Below are 18,760 nucleotides of genomic sequence, written 5' to 3'. Positions count from 1 at the left end.
ATAAGAAAAAAGCAGCAGAGCTGAGTCTAAGCCAACATGTAGTTACTGAATAGCACAACACACTAGAGCAGCTTGCTACTATTCTGGCATCTGCTTTCAAGAGCATCTTGATAGGTAACTTCCATGTCACATTTGGAGGACTAAGGAAGCTTCTCTAGCTCACTTCCTTCTCGTGTAAAAGACACCTTAGCAGTGCTGCTTGTGAACTGCAGTTCAGCCGTCCAGCAGCTGCATTGCACCAGTGGCCAAACAAGCACAATGACACAGCTTATCGCTCCTTTAGTGTTCAGGGAAGTGGTCTATTATGATCACATCTTAACAGCAGACTTGTATGACTTCATGTTCCTTCTTCTATTTGTAGTGCAGTGCTACTTTAATCTAGGAATGATGTTACAGTATAGGTTATGTCAACATTCCTATCTCTATAGAATGGCATTGTTTCCACTAACTAGTTGAAGCTAGGTTGACGCTTCTCATGCCAAGTAGAAAGGTACTCTTGTCCCAAAGTTATTAAAGTCATAGGTCTGCTGACTGCCTACCGTGAATGGTATTCCAATTTTGGCTCCACAACACAGGAACAGCCCTTAATACCTTTATATATTCTTTAACACCTGCAGAGTGAGTGCCAGTATCTAAGGGTACTTAGTGCTGGCTGTTAGTAATACCAAACTACATTGTGGAACAGCATCACAGCAAGGCTGTAACACTAGTTCACTCAGTATAGTCAAGCCCCTCCTTCTCAGAAAGCATGAGACACTCCACGCTCAAGGTCAAGACTGACAAAACATTTGAAGTGCATTTTCACTTTTATTTCAAAACTTTAGACAAGTTACTTTAGTATATAAATTTGATTTTTTCCTCTTACAGAATATAAAGATAATTCCCTCATTACTTCAGTATAAAGTGTTTTACAAGCTTGAAGACAATTGCATAAGTGTTTCTCTTACAGGGTATCAGAAATAAAGCAGTCTTTCTACAGACGTTCAGACAGGTGACTATCTCAGAAACAGTATAGCAGTTTAGTCAAATACAAGTGAACATGTGACACTACAGTTGTGAAAGTTCAAGTAAGGCCAAGTCAGTAAACATTGTTAAGTCATTGCAAATAATAGTGGAAAGGTTTGTGAGACATTGCAAGGGGTGGATGGTTTCATAGTATAATACTCTTAGATCAAGGATTCAGAGGGATTTAGCTAGAAGATAAGTGAGTTCTTAAATGCCATAAAGCATATGCAAAGACCAAGCAGTGTACTGGTGTTAGTGGAGACTTCGTGCCTGTTCATCCTCAGCATGCTAAGACAAACTACAACCTCTTAAAACCAAGCATAAGAACCACTAATGTCTGAGAAGATGCTTTTAGAATTCAAGTATGTCTTATTTTGGATGGTGTGTAGTTTTTATCTATTACTTCATCTTGTAAGAACATGTGAAGACAACGCTCGTTCTGTGCCAGTGGGTGGCCTGCAACCCTGGAGAGGAGAAAAGACAAGCATTAGTGTGAATCAACTGAGCCTACTTGCAGCTATCCAGCAGATCAAGGTTTTGTACCAATAAGTTATTGTTCTGTACTTCGGCATAGATCCCACTTCACTGTTGGCAACTAGAATGCTGTCTAGCAGCAAGATGTGTCACACTCCCCCAGAAGTTAGTCCATAGGAACCCGGAGCTACCTCTGATCACTTGGAAGCATGTTACATCATCATCTGTCACCTGCAATTGATGGAACTATCCAAGTAAGTGCTCATTCTAGCATTAGGAAATCTAGAGCTAAGAAAGGCAAGTGGTTTGGCTTTTTTTTAAAAGTTTTGACACCTTTGCCACAGGACACCCTTCTAAAGGCGACTTATCCCCTCAGTCAGTGTCACTGAACAGCAGCTCGTCCTGGCAGAGCTGAAGCCTGGCTCCAGCAGGGGGTGTGAAGGCTTTCTGAAGGCTCAGGCACTGCTCTGGGCAGTGACTCCCCTGGGTCAGTGTCCTGGCCTGGATGGGCAGCACTGCACACAGCCAGGGGGTACTGCCCCTTCTGCTCATTGCACGTGTGGTAGCTTTCAAACACAGCAGGCAGAGCTTGCCTGTTCTAAGGGACACCAGCATCTCTACTATAGATTCAGTTTTGTTCCACATATAAACTGAAAAACCACTGTTTTAACAGTAAAGGAGCAGAAATTTAATTAGGAGACACTCACAAACTTGGAAAAAAAATCACAAGGTACTGCATTGAACCTTTAAAATACCATACAGACTCCGCTGTAGGTAAAAATCCAAAAGAATCGCTCACCTGAAAGTTCATCACTTATGGACATGAATACCTAATGCAGTTTGGTTTGAAGAAAACTACATCCAGTTTCATCAATCAACACAGACTTCTTCCTTTAAGAGAGAAAGTCCTCCACTGTCCAAAGGGAAGCTTATGTAAGCCTTGTGACCTCTGTATATGTCAGAATATTTCTAATTGTAATGGAAGGTATCTGGTTGAACACATGTAATGCATAGACAGCTCCAATGGCTCAGCACTACTTCCAAGCACTTCTGTGCATCTTTTCCAAATTTACCTATTAGTGTTTATTTCACCACAGGACATACTCACTCGTCACTACTCACTTATCATTGAGGGTGACCTATAATGAGGAAGCTGAGCTCGGCTATTCAGTACTGATGGATTATTTCAAGTGCAGTTATAAAATCTATCCATCCTGCCAAGTTCTTGTAAATGGCCAGCAGTCTCAAGCTGGTTCACAAGGATGACAGGCTAGAGTAACTAGTTTGAACTTCTTACCCCATTAGAATGAAGTTACTGGTGTTAAACTTTAAGGAAAAGATGCATAGGAGAGGATGAGGCAGCAACATATTTCTTTTCCCTTTCAGGAAGGCTTGAAAATTGGTGGCTGAATTGCAAGACTAGGTCTGATTTCTGATTCAGCTCTTGGTTTCACAGAAATATTTCACTCTGAATTGGCTTTCCCTCAGTATTTTTCACCAAGGTGACCTTTACACATGGCAGCTGCTACTTCAAGAATTTTCATGTATCTCAAAGTCAGTTTGAGGCAGACAAGAGTGTTGAGACATAACCATCCTTGTGAATGTCACGGTGTGTTGTATTGATGGTGGTGCCAGCAAACTGGCCCAAGAGAGCTGACTCAAGTAAGCTGCACTTACTGGGATTCAGATTTTACACCTAGAGAGACAAATCTCCTCGACAACATCCGTCTCACAGTCCCAAATATCAAGAACTGGCACTGGTGTGCCAAGATTTTTTTTGTTCCAGTGGTATCAGTGATCTGAGGGATTCTTTAATTCTAGAAGCAAACATCAGCTTTGAGAATGCAGTAATGTGAATGTACTGTGCAAGGGTCAAAGTTCACTAGTGCCCAGAGTACCAGAGTACTTGGTAGATGCTTTAAAGCTTCCACATGGTTCAAAACTTTAGTAATATTTGCTTAATGAGTTGGTCATGCCATTAGAATAAACTGATGAGTTAAATAGCTATGAATTGTGCCTGGAAAGCCTTATTCCAGATGTACTCTGCCACTAAATCAGTATCTACATTAATCTCTTTTTATGTTTCAAAGGAGGAAAAATTAACCAAGAAGTCTTACACTTCCACAAAATCAATTTATTCCTTGCAGTAGGACTGAAAAATGGATACCCATAAACTGGCCATTCCATGTCCGTCAGCTCTACGGAGTTTTTCAGAGAGTCAAGGTAAGATGACAGTTTCTTACTACCTGCTTCAGAACACCAATAGCCCTCTTCCATGCATATTGCTAGATTCAGCATATAAAACTTTCAATAAGTGCACTTCTTCCCCATTTAAGATAGAGTTCCAAGACTGCATGGGAAAAGGTTGTACTTTACAGTCATGACTGCCTTGATTTTACAGCATTTAAAAAACCCAAACACATTCCATCTTACTACTGGATGCCTTGGAAGTTCATTCCACTTGGCTTTGAACACCAAAAAGAGCAGTCTGAAGCATTTTACCTGCTCAGAACCATTAACAATACTTCTAAACTGAGCTAAGAAGCAACTATGTGAAGAAAAACTTCAGAGATTTCCTGTGGTCACACTTACTTGGACAAGACAGTTTTAGTCACTTGCAACTCCAAGACACATGCCTGAACTAACAGTAACTGACAAGCACATTTTCGTAAGTTCTCCCATAACTCACAGGCATCCTCTGCTCCTGTTAAACAGCATTACTATCGAACAAGCTTAGAATGCCAGTGGAACTGACAGGCTTCAATTCTTTGAGGGAGCAGTCCCAAATTCAGCTGGTCTGAACAGCACTGACTTTAGAGACCAGAAGAGCTGTGGACAACGCTCCTTACCCACTGTTTGGATCCACACTGTTAAAGAGATTAAACCAGCTATACAGGTCAGCATACAGACAGTGGTTAGTAGCGTCAGATGGTGGAAAAAGAATCAGAAGACTTTGTTACTGTAATTTCTGCTCACCCTTTGAAAGGCAGTGACAAAACCCTAAGTGTCTATTTCAAATTATGTGTGCATACCTCAAGTAGTGTTTTTACATGTTCAGAAAGATTCTCAGGATGATTAAAGAAAATATGCATCATTACACAAGCTGATAATACTTCACATCTGCAATTAAAGTAAACTGCTGTAAGCTCACTGTAAGCTCTATTGTTCACCCAGTTGGAGGATACCTTTCCAGAAATTATGAAGTAGAACTATTTTGAACACTGTAATTTTAGTAGCAATTTGCATAAATTAACAACAACAACACTAGTCATTTCAGCTGTTCAGGTAAGCACTAAGATATCCTAACTAAACACTGGATGAGTAATGTTAGTATGTCCTACTGCAAGATTATGTGAAAGTTAATATTCTGAACCTAGAGCAGTTACCATCCTTAAGAGGATTAGTAGCTTCAATTAAATTTTCCAGAGCTGAGCTCCAGGTTTGTCTTTAAATTACTACACCAAACACTTACTTGTTTATGAATTGTTCAAGGGCCTGCTTCCTTTCCTCTATAAAGGAATCATCAAATATACCATCATCTCCTCGGAAGGGGAGCTGACGGAGAAGAGCTTTTCCTGGTAGAGGTGGTACCACAACCTGAAAGATTTACAGAAGGGTCCTTAAGTGCAGCCTGTAAGCAAGTTCATCCATCTCTTCTTACTAGAACACCCAACTCATCAGTCACATTCCTAGTGAAGTAATAAAACATGAACAGAGAAGAATAGTACCTGCCCACAGAGGTAAGCTGAATTCAAGTATCCTGAACTAACTCAAAACATTTAAAACAAAAAGCCTCTGGCATTGCAGCATTGAGGCTTCATAAAAAGACTGACACACAGGTTTATTTCTGGGCATTTTCAACCACAGTATCTGCTTTATATGATACATGCTTTATAACATAGTGATAACATTTCAGCATCATGACTCTTTGTATGTCTATGAAGACTTGTATATTTACCTTTCGCTTTACTCACCTTGCTTTCTCTTTCTAGTTCATTCCTTAGCCATTCAAAATCACTATATCTTCTTCTGACTGTAGATTCTTTCAGTTTGAAGATAGGTAGATTTGTCTGAAAACAAGAACACAAGCTATTGATTAGACAGATTAGAAGTTTTGATAAGCAGAAGCAAGAACTAAGCTGTTAAGTTACACATTAGTTCCATTTAAGCAACATCAACAGCACTGACAAACACTCAAAATACAGAAGTTGAGATAAGGCTCTAAGCTGCATGAGTAAACTGTGCTTCAAACTGCATAGCTATGAACCTCATTTATATGCCATCCCAGTCACTGGTATTTTGTCATCATACCACCAAGCAAGATATCTGATTTGCTCACTTGAGACGTTTCTAAGGTTGCATAAGCATCTGCTACTCTTACCGTCTCAGGAGCTGGATTCCCAATATGTACAAAATTGGAGGTGGGGAAGGAAGGGGGAACAAAGTATTATTCCACACAGGCTTCTCTTACTGCATTCAAGAGAATGCTTCAGATATCAGCACAGGACATTAACCAAACTTACTGTACTTTTCTACTCCCTGATACAACATGGCCTCCAACATCTTTAAAGGCAAAAGCTGTAAGTCTTACAGTGAATTCATCCAGGACTAATGAAGATTTGACAGCACAAGCTGCCAAGTTTGGGTAGCTCCAAAGAAGCCAACAAGGCTGAGATGCATTACGGCATTCAGTGCTGAAGAGAGCAGACTGTCTGACTACAGAGTTAAACCAAATAGAGCATGATTAGGGAGAACTTTGCTGCACAAGGCTAGGAGGCAGCACCCAAACCTAACACCCTTGAAAGGGATGTCAAATAGGAGTAAGGCTACAATGCTGCACAAGACCACGTTAAATACACAGGCACCCTGACACAAGTCGTTACACTAACTTGTGTGAGAGCCTGTATTATTTCTGTTCATTCTTGGGGTGCAGTGTTATATCACTTTTCCAATCCAACTTGCATGTTATTTTAAAAGTAGACACTGAGAGAGTCCTCTCCTAATGACATCCTGGCCAGAAGGCTACAAAAATGTTCCTAGGAGTTATGACCTCCTGAAAGTAAGACCATGAGGCTGTAATTACCACACACAACCAGAAGTCACAGAATAATGCCTACTGTTGTCAGACTGCATATTCACTAACAGTCTTAGTATACCATTAAAGAACACTCTCAAGGATGACCCTAGGAAGCTGATGTTCACATGGTACTACAGTAACCTTCAGCTTTCCTGTTGGCAGATGCACAGTAGCTGTTCTCAGCTACTGCCTTTTACTTTTTGTTGTTTTGTTTTCTATCTTGTAGGCCATCTAACTCAGGATCTGGTCACAGTTTGAATGGATATAATATAACACAATGTAATTTGTAGGATGTTATGCTTAAGCTATCACTGGGGAATATTTTTGGCTGTTCAAAACAGGTTTAATTGCAGAGATATTTTCCTGCACTAGGCAGGTCTGTGACTATGGGTCATTGTATTGCTGCCACCCAATAAAAAGTTTCCTGCTGTCACACAAAAGCACTTGATAAGTTAGTTGTGTGCTTTCACATTATGCAAGTTAGTTCATAGTTTACAAGTAATGAAGTATAGAACAGTAATTTTTTAATGGCATCCTACTGCTAAATGTTTAAAAGCATTCAAGCTCTCTTTCCCAGGTAAAATATTGTTGATTGTGCTAGCAACTAATAGTAAGATTCCATTTAAAACTTACGTCAAAAGTCAGGCTTTATAAATAAACACTCCTGTCTTGAGGATAAGAATACTCTACTCAAGAGTGAATATAGCCAGGTCCCCCAGAATGCATGAAGGGGATTCCCAGAAGTTAAGTCCTGGATTATTTTCCTCTAATTTCAGCTATTGTTTTTTTAGCCAGGTTCACCATTACACATGACAACATCAACTCAGGTAGAAAGTCCCTTAAAATATTTAACATATGGGTTCTCACCTGCAGAAAATACTCATTTCTCCTCTCAAGTTTCTAAAAGAGGGATTAGAACTGGATAAAAGCAGCTAAAAAACAATACATTCCCAGGTCTTCAGGAACTCTTTTCATGCTTCCAGGCATGAAGTCTCTGAAGTTAATCTCTAAACAACATATCAGGCTTACAGGTACAATGTGGAGGCAGAAGTGCCAATTGAGCTCACTTTACCTTCCACATTCCCTTCTGAACTTTTGACATGCCAGCCCAGATAGCTAGTTGGAGAAAAGGACAGAGTGCTTTGCTTTCCTTGTGAGTTGAAAAATCTTATCAAATTTTGATCATAAGCATCAGAAATGTGCAGACTGAAAAGTATGTCAAAAGGAATCCACTAAATTAAGTGTCTTACTAGTCACAACTTGACAACAATATGCTAAAAGAAAGTATGTGTTCACTGACCTTTGGTCTGGATATGAACTAGAGCTATGTATTCAGACAAATTTCTAAAACTCATGTTTCTTAAAACCCAGAAACTGCAGCAATTCTCCCTCCTCTAGAAGCAAGTACTAATAGAGCAGTGTTCTTCAGGTAAGCAGCTGTTAGGAAGGATCTATTTTAAAAAGCAATTTGAGAGTCCTATTTCATACTGGTTAACCTATTTACATCTTAGGTCCCTATTTTTAATTCAGGCTATATGCACATCTAAAGTTACTGTATGGGCCTTTGTCACTAAGGATTATTGCCCTATTTGAGCAGATCACCCTATCCTGCAGTAGGATGGGCTTCTGCGTGTCCTACTGCCTCCATCTCCCATGGACAGACAGTTTTCATTAAGCAAGTCAGTCAGCCCCTGAAGCACGGGCTTTTACCAGACCAGAATTTGTCTGGTAGATGAAGACAATCCTGAAGCGTCAACAGAAACTTTAATTTTGTATTAAAGTGTCATTTCAAGACCATTCAGGCTATCAAAAGTGTTATTCTGTCCTTGACATTTTATGTTGTATTATCCTTGTTTAGTCACTAAGGTGCCAACAGCCATTCTGAGCACTGCCAGTGCTTTGTCTGCTACCACAAAAACAAGAGTAACACACAAAAACTGAAGTCAGGCTAGTTTCATTTTTATGAGAATTTCAGCCCATGCTCAATATAATGTCAGCTTTCTGCCCTGCTGATCTGCAAAGTCTACTATCACAAAACTCATGACCCAGTTTGGAACAGCCTCTGGTGCACAGCTAATTCCTGTGATAAATTCAGCATAATTTCTGCAGCAATTGTTTCTTCAGCAGCGTAATAATTATACCATTTATTGAAAAAAAAAAAATTCAACAACTTACTAGTCCAAAATCATGCTGCTTAGCAGTTTGAATGCAAGTCCTCAACCTGAAAGGATTATGCATCACCCAAGACATTAGACAACTGAAAGTCACTAGTCAGAACTGCAGAAAAAGCACTGTTGCAGAACGTCAAACAAACCACTTCTGCAGAAGTCCACACAGCCCAAAATCCTAAGACATAGGACGATGCTAAGTCAAGACAGATTTTGCTTAGCACTATCTTTTATTAGACTGTATGTAGACACCATTAGGCTTTCACTGACTATTGTAAATCTGTATTCTGCTGGGGCAGTTAAAGGCCAGCCAGTACACTGGAATAAATATTGTCAAAACTGGTGCCAAGTTACATTACATAATTAAATAACAGGTGACAAACCCAGATCCTTAGGTCACTCCTGCATTTCTCCACTCAGATGCCAAACAAATTTCTACAGTCACTTGGCTAGTGCTCAACAAACTAGTAAGGGGAAGCAGTGGTTCCTTGCTAACAGACTTCAGGGCAAAATCCGTGTTCACTACTAGTAAGCATGTTTATTCAGCTACATTTATGTTACCATAACGTATTCAGCTTTGAGTCCAACTCTAAGATCAGGACATATCCAGTTCACCTCAGAAGCAAATGACAATGGTAAAACAGCAGCTTAGATAACCAGGGGACAGGCTTCCAGCTCTTACTACAGTCACTCCCCAAGCTATGCCCAGTTAGAAGTTGAAAAATTGTTTCTGTATGCAAGTGAAGAGAATTTCCCAAGCAGAATGCAGCTGGTTTGAGTACTAGTCATTACTGTCTATTCAGCTTCAGATACACAGTTATCCAATGAAGCCATTCCAGTAAACAAATTACCTTAAATGCAGGAGGAAAACTAGAGTAATTAATTAGTTTATAATTAGTTCACATTAATGCAATAATTCTAAGTATTTTTAAGTCTTAGTTTTTAGACTAGCTTATCCACTGAGTGGAAAAAGTCTTGCAAATGGTCACTTGCTCCCAAATATTTGTCTCCAGACATAAATCAAATGCAAACAGCATTTGGGTTCCTTCAAAGAGCATGCTGACACTCCACAAGATTGTATGACACTGCAGCTCAGTCCATCTTCACAATAGCAGAAACTCCCCCAGACGATGTTGTTCAGCATAGTTTGAGGTAAATTTGGTTCATTTCTTCATCTGCCACCTTAACACCCAGCAGCAGCACTGCCTTGCCCTTGCCCACTCCTAATAGACTGAGAATAAAGCTGCACTGTTGCCACAGCACCTACTTGGATGTCATCTTTTCAAGTACGTTATAGTAGCCTTGAGAGAACTCTATTTCCATTAAAATAGAGTGAGAGAAAGCACATAGCTCACTTTTGATAAAAGTTTGTGGCTTTGACTCTCAGAAGATAAATTCAAGCATCTTGACGGTCTCATACAAGCTGTAATCTTTGTTAAGAGCCTACACTCTTTGGCTACATTTACAGTCAATGGGAGCTCTGGGGTATCACAGTAAGTATCATTCAGGCTAGATAAAAAAAGTATTATGATTTTCTTAACACAAGAGCCTGTTGTCCTTTAGTACAAGAAACTGGCTCCAGCAGCCCACTGTTATTGCAGAAACCCTGCCAGTGGTTTGTTTCCTTCCCGACTCAACATAAGCAACTACCTCTCAATTTCCTACAATTATAAAAAGCAAGAAAGAAGGAAAACACGCTTTAAACTTCAGTTTCTAGAAGTTTAGATTTTTGCTGGGTACATTACTGAAGGAAAGTTTCTTTCCCCACTGCAAAATGTCTGACCAGAGATTGTTATTTTTCTAAGTTTCAGTCCTTTTCATCAAAACAGAGTTCTACCTCCCTTTTTCTTCACTTGGTGTCCAGATCTACTAAAAGTACATCATACTAAAAAAAAAATAAAGTTAATAGAATACTGAAAAGTCTGACCACACAAGTTTTAAACAATGCTGACTTAAACTCTTCTAAGAACCCTGGAGTTTCCCACTCTGCAGTGCTGGAGCTATAGAGACAGGATGTTTTCTACCTTGAAGACTAAGGCAGTGAAATCCTAATAGCTACACAATGATAGCGAATCACAATCAGTCTTTAGACAAGAATTAACCTGTGCCAAATCTAATGCTTTGAGTCCAGAGTTGCTCTCTGAAAAATGAGCATAGGGATGTCTGTATTTTTGCCAAAAATCATCTATCATCACCTGATCAAGTTCAACAACATTATAAACAGCTGAATTATGGTGTGACACAGTCAAAAGACTCTAAATAGGGTGAGTCAAGAAAAACAGATTGCTTAGTGATTCTTTGTTCTTCAGGTTCCATGTTCAGAAGCTAAAGATTAAAACAGAAGCCTGCTTTAAGGACATATTTGGACAAAGACTTTTACAACACCCAGACAGAACTAGTAACTCTACATGAGGGTTAGCAAGCCAAAGCTTCCTGTGAAATATCAAATACTCATCTGAAAGAAAAGGGATTGCTACTTTTACACAATTCAAGGTATAACAGCCATATGGCTCTGGTTTGACCTACTGTAATGTTCACACTCATTCCTCATTAGGAATGATTCAAAAGGGATTCAAAAGGGATCAAGTTGATGTTTTAGCATCATTACTGACACCCATCAGGTACACTAAAACGGGGATGAAAAAATTTCAGTGAATTGCTGCACTTGCTAATTTTTGATCAGGAACTGAAGTTTTTATATGTTTTGTAAGCTAGAGACAGTCCAGTATCCCTATCCTTCAAACATGCAAGAAAAAAAGCAGTAAGTTAACAGTTTAAAAGTGGGTCTACTAAGTAGCAAAAAATCCTCTTCATATTTCCAGTTTTACTGCAGCAGTAACCCATTCTTAAGTATTCACTAAAAGCTATAGAAAGGCTTCCAATTCCTGTTCATTAATTTGCAGCATATCTTAACACTTAGCGGGTGCTATAGCTTAGGCCCACAGAAATAATCTCTGAAGTTTTTATTTCAGGTCTAGAGGTGACTTTAAACCACTTAATATATGGCTTAATTTTCTTCTGGATTTTAGAGTAAAGCTGTTATACTTTCAAATAGGCTTTGTGCCCAACACAATCTATACTGTAACAAGGGAGAATCTTCTAGGGCATAAAACAGATCTTGAATTGGATTGCAATGATAGCAACTTCAGACCCTTCACTCAGTGCTACAGCTTCACAGGGTATCTGGATTATGTACTTGTTAAAACAGCTTCCAGTAGTGCAATTGGCATTGCTTTACTGAGTGAAAAAACTTTAAATAAAATACTTCCCTTACTGTTAAAAGACATAAACCTCTGCTGCATCGTTTATTTCCCCAGATGAAAAGCAGCAGAGACCGGACTTTAAAGTTCAAGCTGACACTTTTTCAGCAAGCCATCTAAAAATAAGCACGTATCAAAACTCCCTGGCATCACATGCCTACCTGGATCACAGCCATCTGTCCTACAAAGATTAGTCATTGTTCCATTTGATTTGGTCTGTTCTGCACTGTACTAGAGTGCAATCTTAAAACATGACAATCAAGGCTGGCACTGTATGCAGTGAAATAAAAGGAGTGCAAGTCACCAGTTAAACTAATATACTAATAAGAAGCACTATTCAGAGACTTGGTTATTTTATTTACACAGTAACAGGTATCAGTGCCAAACTAGTTCAGTACCTTTGGAACAGCCTCTTGAACCTAGTTTAATTACAAACCTCTACAGAAAAAAAAAACCAAACCAGCTGCTCAGAGTAAATCCACTTTCCTTATTTTGGAAATTTCTTTCCTCCAAGCCATTCCACTTATCTGTCTCCCTAGTCAGTGTCATTGGAAATTCTTAGCCTTACAGTTATCCTTTTCTGAATTACTTCGTGAAGGAACAGTAAATGTTTGTAAAGGTGCAGTACCTGGGCTGTAGAACAGAAAAAGAGTCACCTGAATCACTGCATTTTTATTCTTTATAGGGAGTCTGAAATATCTAACTGGTAGATATGTCTAGAATGGGTTTTAAAAGCGTAATTTACTACAGTTAGAGCAGACTTGCAGTGTTATGCAAGATTTGCAGTAGTAGAGAAATAGAGAATTACTGCTGATTATGCATCCCTAAACACATCCACACTGAGTCAGTGTTTACTCATGACTCTACCACTTCAACTATTGAACTGTACAATGCTGAAGTCAACTACAGGAAGGGCAGATTTGACTCTTTTCATGGTGGGAGAAGAATTTGCAGCTTCAAACCCTGCCGAACATGAAGGACGGAGATTTGGTACCATTCAAGGACAGAACATTTCAAAAACATATTCATCAGATCAGGAGCACCAATTTGCAAAACATGGCACAAGACAAGTTCTTCCTGAGCAAGTTATACTTTCAGTTCATTTTCCATCTTACTCTGACTTGATTTGATCACAGCAGTCAGAGTACAATCAGTCACAAGTCAGACTACTATAAATATGCTGAAATGTAAATATTGTATCCAAACTAGGTCTTGAAAAAAGTGGTTAAAAGGGGAGAGCAGAACTTTCAAAAGTGGCTCGAGTTCAGCAGTACTTGAATAAACTTCCCCAATCCTTTGAAACCAATACTATTCTTAACACCACAGGCACTTTACAGCCTGTGTATTCATTTCCTTCCCCACACTGGACCTACACAGTCAAGCACCTCTGCAGGTCTACAGAAGTCTTTCTGCATCATCTGACTGATGCTCTGAAGAGCATTGGTACAACCAACTATTGCATTTCACAGTATCTGGAAGCACAGAAAGACATTCCCCTTCTGTCCCTCAAAACAAGCCACTGCACTATGGAATCTCAAAAAGCTAAGGTATACCTTAGTGCCAAGTTTAATCATACTGATTAGAGGCAACAGGCCAATGAACATTAAAGAACAGAATTAAGATGACCAAGGCTTTTAGTTTGGCTTTGGTTTGATGAAAAAGAATTCTTTAACTATGTGGACTAATAACTCCTGTAAAAAGTATTTTATTATAGTTCCAACTGTCAGTTTAAATACCAATGACTTCTCTGCAAGTTCTCACTAATAGTGAACAGATGATTTAATCTTTTAGTCTAGGTGACAAAGCCAAGCAAAATGGGCAGCACAGAAGTCACTTCTATTTCTACAGAAACAAAAACAGATGAAATAGTGCTAACAGTTTATTTCCAGATCACTGAATATTCTGAGTTTGAAGGGATCCATAAGGATCATGAAAGTCCAACCCTTAAGGGAATGGCAATTGAACCCACAATGGCAACTGAACCCACAAGCTCAGTGTTATTAACACTGTGCTCTAACTGAGCTATTCTCAGGATTGCCAAAGAGATATTTCCCAAAATGTAGCAAGTTCCTGGACACCCATATACTTTGTTGAGAGTATTCTGACCAAAGTGCTTATCTCCTATGGCACTGCCTTTACACTGGGTGTATGGCTCTGACGTGTGACAGCAGTCACTGGATCAGAGTTAGCTTGTAAAGCTTAAGTCTTGTCTCCTTAAAGGATTTAACAACTGAAGCTATTGCACACAATCTGCTTGAGCAAAGACCTTCCTTTTGACCCACTTATCAAGAAAACTATGCCTCAACTACAGTGGAAGACAAATGACACCTGGAACAGGACTGAGGACTAAAACACATGCTGCAGAATGATAATATGACAAATGTAATTTGTTTTATGTTTGCTTCCTGGAATTCAGAGAGGACTGGCTTATAGACCATAAATAGTAACAGGTATTCACATGCCCTCATTCAATAGTGTTAACTTGAACAAGCCCACCCTGAAAAGTTTTAACAAGAAGGAGGGAAGAGCTAATAAAGACTTATGGGAAACAGCATGTAAGGGTATTTACACTGAGAACCTGACTTCTGATTCACTCTTCCTCAAGAGGTAAGGGCAATGAAGCAGTTTACTGTATTACTTTAGCAGGCAGTCTAGTTGATTATGCTAGTTTCAAATGTTGCACAGTCACCATGTTGTGATCATCCAGATACATTTAGATGAGTACTTTATCAAGTTTTATTTTACTAGAAGAAGCACTTGCAGCTTTACACCCTACTGCATTATTCTCAGTTTAGCTCACCCTAAGCCTTCAGGCACAAAGGACACCTCAGAATGGTACAAACATACTGCCTGATGCTGCTGATGGAAAGCAAATTCTCAAGTACCCTGCCAAAAACATGACCCACTCAAATTTGCTATTTTAGCACTGCAGGGTAGCATTTTCTATCACTTATATTTCTGAACAAGACATTTGACTTTCATTGCTAGGCTGCACTGTAGTGGCACACTGCCACATGGTGTGCCTTATTGTGGTTGCTACAGTGGAAAGCTTTCTGTCATCACCTTGTCCAGCTTGCCAAGAACAGACTGTTATTTAATGCAAGTTCAGGCTCAGAAAGTCAACACTTTGGCCAACTGTCCATCTGTGAATTAAGCTGCCTGGCTAGAAGTGCTGCATAGGGTCTACCTGCAGCACCACTCTTAAGACTCCTTTAATGCTTGTGAAAGCACCCTGCATCTACCCCAACACACAACCACCCTGCACAGAGACACTCACTGTGACAAACCTTCCTAAGTTCCAAAATACTACTGACTTGCTCATACAGTAGCGTACTGCTGAGCAGTCTACCCAGAATTTTAGAGTTCCCCATTAGGCTTTCCAACTTCCACCAGAACTTGATGAGAACAGCATTACAAGAACTAAAGCATGAAGTTGTTCCACTTGCTGTTTTCCAGCCAACAGATATGCTTCAACTGCAGTACCAGTAGAAAGCTGGCCAATAAAAGCTTTGGGGAAACTCTGCAGTATTTCACACACATATGTTTTGCAAGATACTTTTTATCAGATATCAGTTCAAGAGTCTGCTAGCAAGCTCAGTCTTTCCAAAAAACCCCAAAAGTTAAGCTTTGAGATTCAAGAATAGAATTACAGAGTCTGTAAACACCATGACAGTGCTACAAGTCTAACTGTCTCAATGCTAACTTAAATTTCAGTGTCCTCTCTAACAATGTTTCTGGCTTAGAATGATCTCCAGCTGTAACATGAGGCTGCTGTCCTTTAGCGTTCACCAGAATTTGGCAGTAGTTAAGCCATCCATTTCTGCACACTTTACTGTTGGTTTTTCTTGAAGACACTGCTCTCCAGGTATGACACAGGTAACTCACACCATCTCAGTTTTTTTTCTGCTGCCACCACCAGCACTGCTGGGGTAAACCGCATATCACTTGCTACTTTCTTACTTTCTGTAACCACAAGCAGTTGTCACACCACAGAGACCAGCTGGTGGCCATTGTCAGCCACATTCCAGCAAGCAGCTTATGGTAGTAGGCCAATCTTTCACAAATACAATACCACAGCAATTCAAGTTTGAATTCTTCTTCTGTGCTGAAACTTGCATATTAGTGACATGGTTCGTGTTCTGCTGAGAAGCAGTTAATTGATACAAGTTTAGACAGTGAACACAATTCTGCATGACTTGTATTGCCTGCTCCGTAGCCTTCCAGCATACAGAGACATAAAACTCAATTTTACAGTTCATGGTTCCTGTGAACTATGTGTACAGTGGTGCACAACTGGAAATAGAATAATCATACATTATAAGAGACAGTCCTGTACATAGGCACGTAGAGATGCAAGCAAGGAGGGTGGAGGATGCAATGTTTACATAGTAGTCAGACTAGGAGGAAGAACAGAGGAAGGTCACACTATTATCGCAGTGTACATTTGTTCAAATCAGTCTTGGTCTTCACTACAACAGGAATCCAGAATTTTCTACCCCAAACAGCAGGTGGGTTAAGACAAACATGTCTCAAAACCTGTTTTTCTGCTTTCCTTTCTCACTAAGAACTTCAGTTGAGTACTCTTAAAAATTATTATTTTTTAATCACAGGAAATTTTACCTAATTCCCAATGCCATATCATGGCTAAGTCCCTTTTGTATCATGCTCCTTGGATCCAACAATTCCAAATGCTCAGTCTCATGGAAAGAAACGTCATCAGGAACTTAAGGTGCAAATACTTTCCAGCAAGGTAGAACTACATCTTTCTTCTAAGTGGATTGCTAGGGTTCGGATATGGCAGAGCAATGCAACACAAATCTGCAAGTTCTAGCATGTCCTCACACAAGAGGCCAAACACAGGCTACAAGTATGTTAGTTTATTCTTCCTGCCCCATTGACACATCCTGAAACACATGAATAGCTACTGAACACAGTTTATTAGCATCAGAAATAAAGAAGTATCCTCCCTAGTAGCTTTAGATTTCAGCTGATTTTGCTTTTTTAAGTAAGGTTACACTAAGCTGGGGACTTAGGCCTTTAAAACCAGAAAACCCACACAAGGTTAAGTCTTGTTTGATGAATTTTAGTGACCAAGGCATCAACCCTCAGCTGTATCCTTCCCTGCTGTGACGAACTCATATTGCAGAGAATGTGTGCAGGGAGTCAATGAAGGTTCCCCTTCATTAATATATTACTATCACTACAATAACTGAACAGGTTCAATCAGCTGTAACAGAGTAAAGCTATACAAAGTAGCAGACTCAAAACTATAGAAAACCCCCATCTAGAAGACATCAGCTTTCTCAACCCAGCTTATTTCTGCCAATGTAGATCAAAAATTGTTCCATGCCTCAAGTCCCCACTAGCCACAGGCAAAGACTAGGCTGTAGACATTGCATTTTTTCACCATTCCTCTGGGCTCTGTTTATGAAACTAGAAGGGCCACGGAACACAGTAATGACTTCACATAGCTTTTCTCAAACTCAAGACTACTAGCCTATGGGGCAAGTCAGCGAACACAGCCCTTCCAGCTAGGAAGAATTCTAGTGTTACTAAGAAGTATTTGACAGCAGCACATAGAGAGAAACAGCCTTACTTATGAGGCACTACAATTTTATTTCAGGTACAAAAGAAAACGGGAAGCCCTACCCCATACACACGCACCTTATCACTTCAGCTGGCTCTGATCTAGCGCGTGTGCCCACTAGACTTATTTACACTTTTTCTGTGTACTTTTTGAGGCCGCTGGAATCCTGAACTTGACCTCCTTCTCAGGGCAAATCCACCCACATTACTCCATCTCAGAGAGCTCAGAGTTTGCCCTCTTCTATTTACCTGGAAACATACAACCAATTGCTCACAGTGCAGCGATATTTCAGTCTGAGGACAAGCTGTACACAGCAGAGCCGAAACAGCACTTGTCTTTTGGTTATCCGGACCGAGCCGCATCGCCTTAAGCTGCCAGGAGCCCGTCACAGAGTTATCAACCCCAGGCCGAGGATGGAGAGCCCGCTGCGGCTCTGCCACCGCCTCCCAGCGCCGCGCACCGCAGCAGCCGCGACACGCTCCTGAAGGACAAGGCGGCGGGAGCCCGTCACCGCCAGCCCGGCCAGCCCCGGGCGACACGAGGGCCCAACACCGCCAACGCGGCTCCCGGGCCGGGCCGGCGCTGCCTCACCTTGACGCGGATCTCGTAGGTGGTGAAGCGGCCGCGGCCCACCCCCACCGTCTGCGGGTTGCCCACGTCAATCTCCAGGAAGTTGCTGGGCGGCCCGTAGGCGTCGTTGAGGTTCTGAGGCTTGCTGATCAGCCGCCGGGTGTCCGCGATCGTCTCGGCCATAGCGGAGCGGGCGCCTTCTCCCCTGAGCCAGCGACCAAGCCCCGAGCGCCGCTGCCGCCGCCAGCCGCGCCGCCCGATCGCCCGCCCCGCGCACAGCTGACTGCCCGGCAACGCGCACCCGCGCCCGCCGCCCGCGCGCGCAAGGCACGCTGGGCAATGTAGTTCTCGGGGGCCGCACCACTCGCTCACGCCTGGCGCAGCCGTCCGTCTTCTGAACTACACATCCCGGCGGGCGCTGGGGGCGTGGCGCGCTGGCCGGGAGAGCTGGTTTGTCGGGCCGCCTCGGCCGGGTGCGGGCGGCGGCGGGGTTTGGGGGGCGATGGGTGGCCTCTTCCTGCAGATTCCCGTCCTTCGGGGAGTGAAGAGACTGGATGGGAAGTGCTATATGCAAGGTGTTAGGCAAAAGGAATCAGGCCAGGGCAGATATAGGCTGGAG

The 18,760-nt window shown here is 41.2% G+C and overlaps 1 protein-coding gene across 2 annotated transcripts; it reads right to left on the bottom strand.

Annotated features, from left to right (window-relative positions):
• Window positions 1-787: 787 nt before the first annotated feature.
• Window positions 788-18,455, bottom strand: SNX3 (sorting nexin 3). Of its 2 annotated transcripts, XM_085056213.1 has the most exons (5): window positions 18,163-18,455; window positions 5,454-5,549; window positions 4,952-5,076; window positions 4,512-4,599; window positions 788-1,469 (listed from the first exon to the last, which is right to left on the bottom strand). In XM_085056213.1, the coding sequence occupies exons 1-5, from the start codon at window positions 18,322-18,324 to the stop codon at window positions 1,410-1,412; spliced, it is 531 nt and encodes a 176-aa protein (XP_084912339.1). In that variant the 5' UTR covers window positions 18,325-18,455; the 3' UTR covers window positions 788-1,409. The 2 variants fall into 2 exon arrangements, with proteins under 2 accessions (XP_084912339.1, XP_084912338.1); XM_085056212.1 differs by lacking the exon at window positions 4,512-4,599 and having other exon boundaries at window positions 18,163-18,442.
• Window positions 18,456-18,760: the final 305 nt, after the last annotated feature.

Source organism: Lichenostomus cassidix, chromosome 3 (genome assembly GCF_008360975.1).
Source record: "Lichenostomus cassidix isolate B80296 chromosome 3, HeHo_3.0, whole genome shotgun sequence".
Taxonomy (NCBI): Eukaryota; Metazoa; Chordata; class Aves; order Passeriformes; family Meliphagidae; genus Lichenostomus; species Lichenostomus cassidix.
Note: the sequence above shows the minus strand (reverse complement) of the source record. Positions and strands in the feature narration are given on the sequence as shown.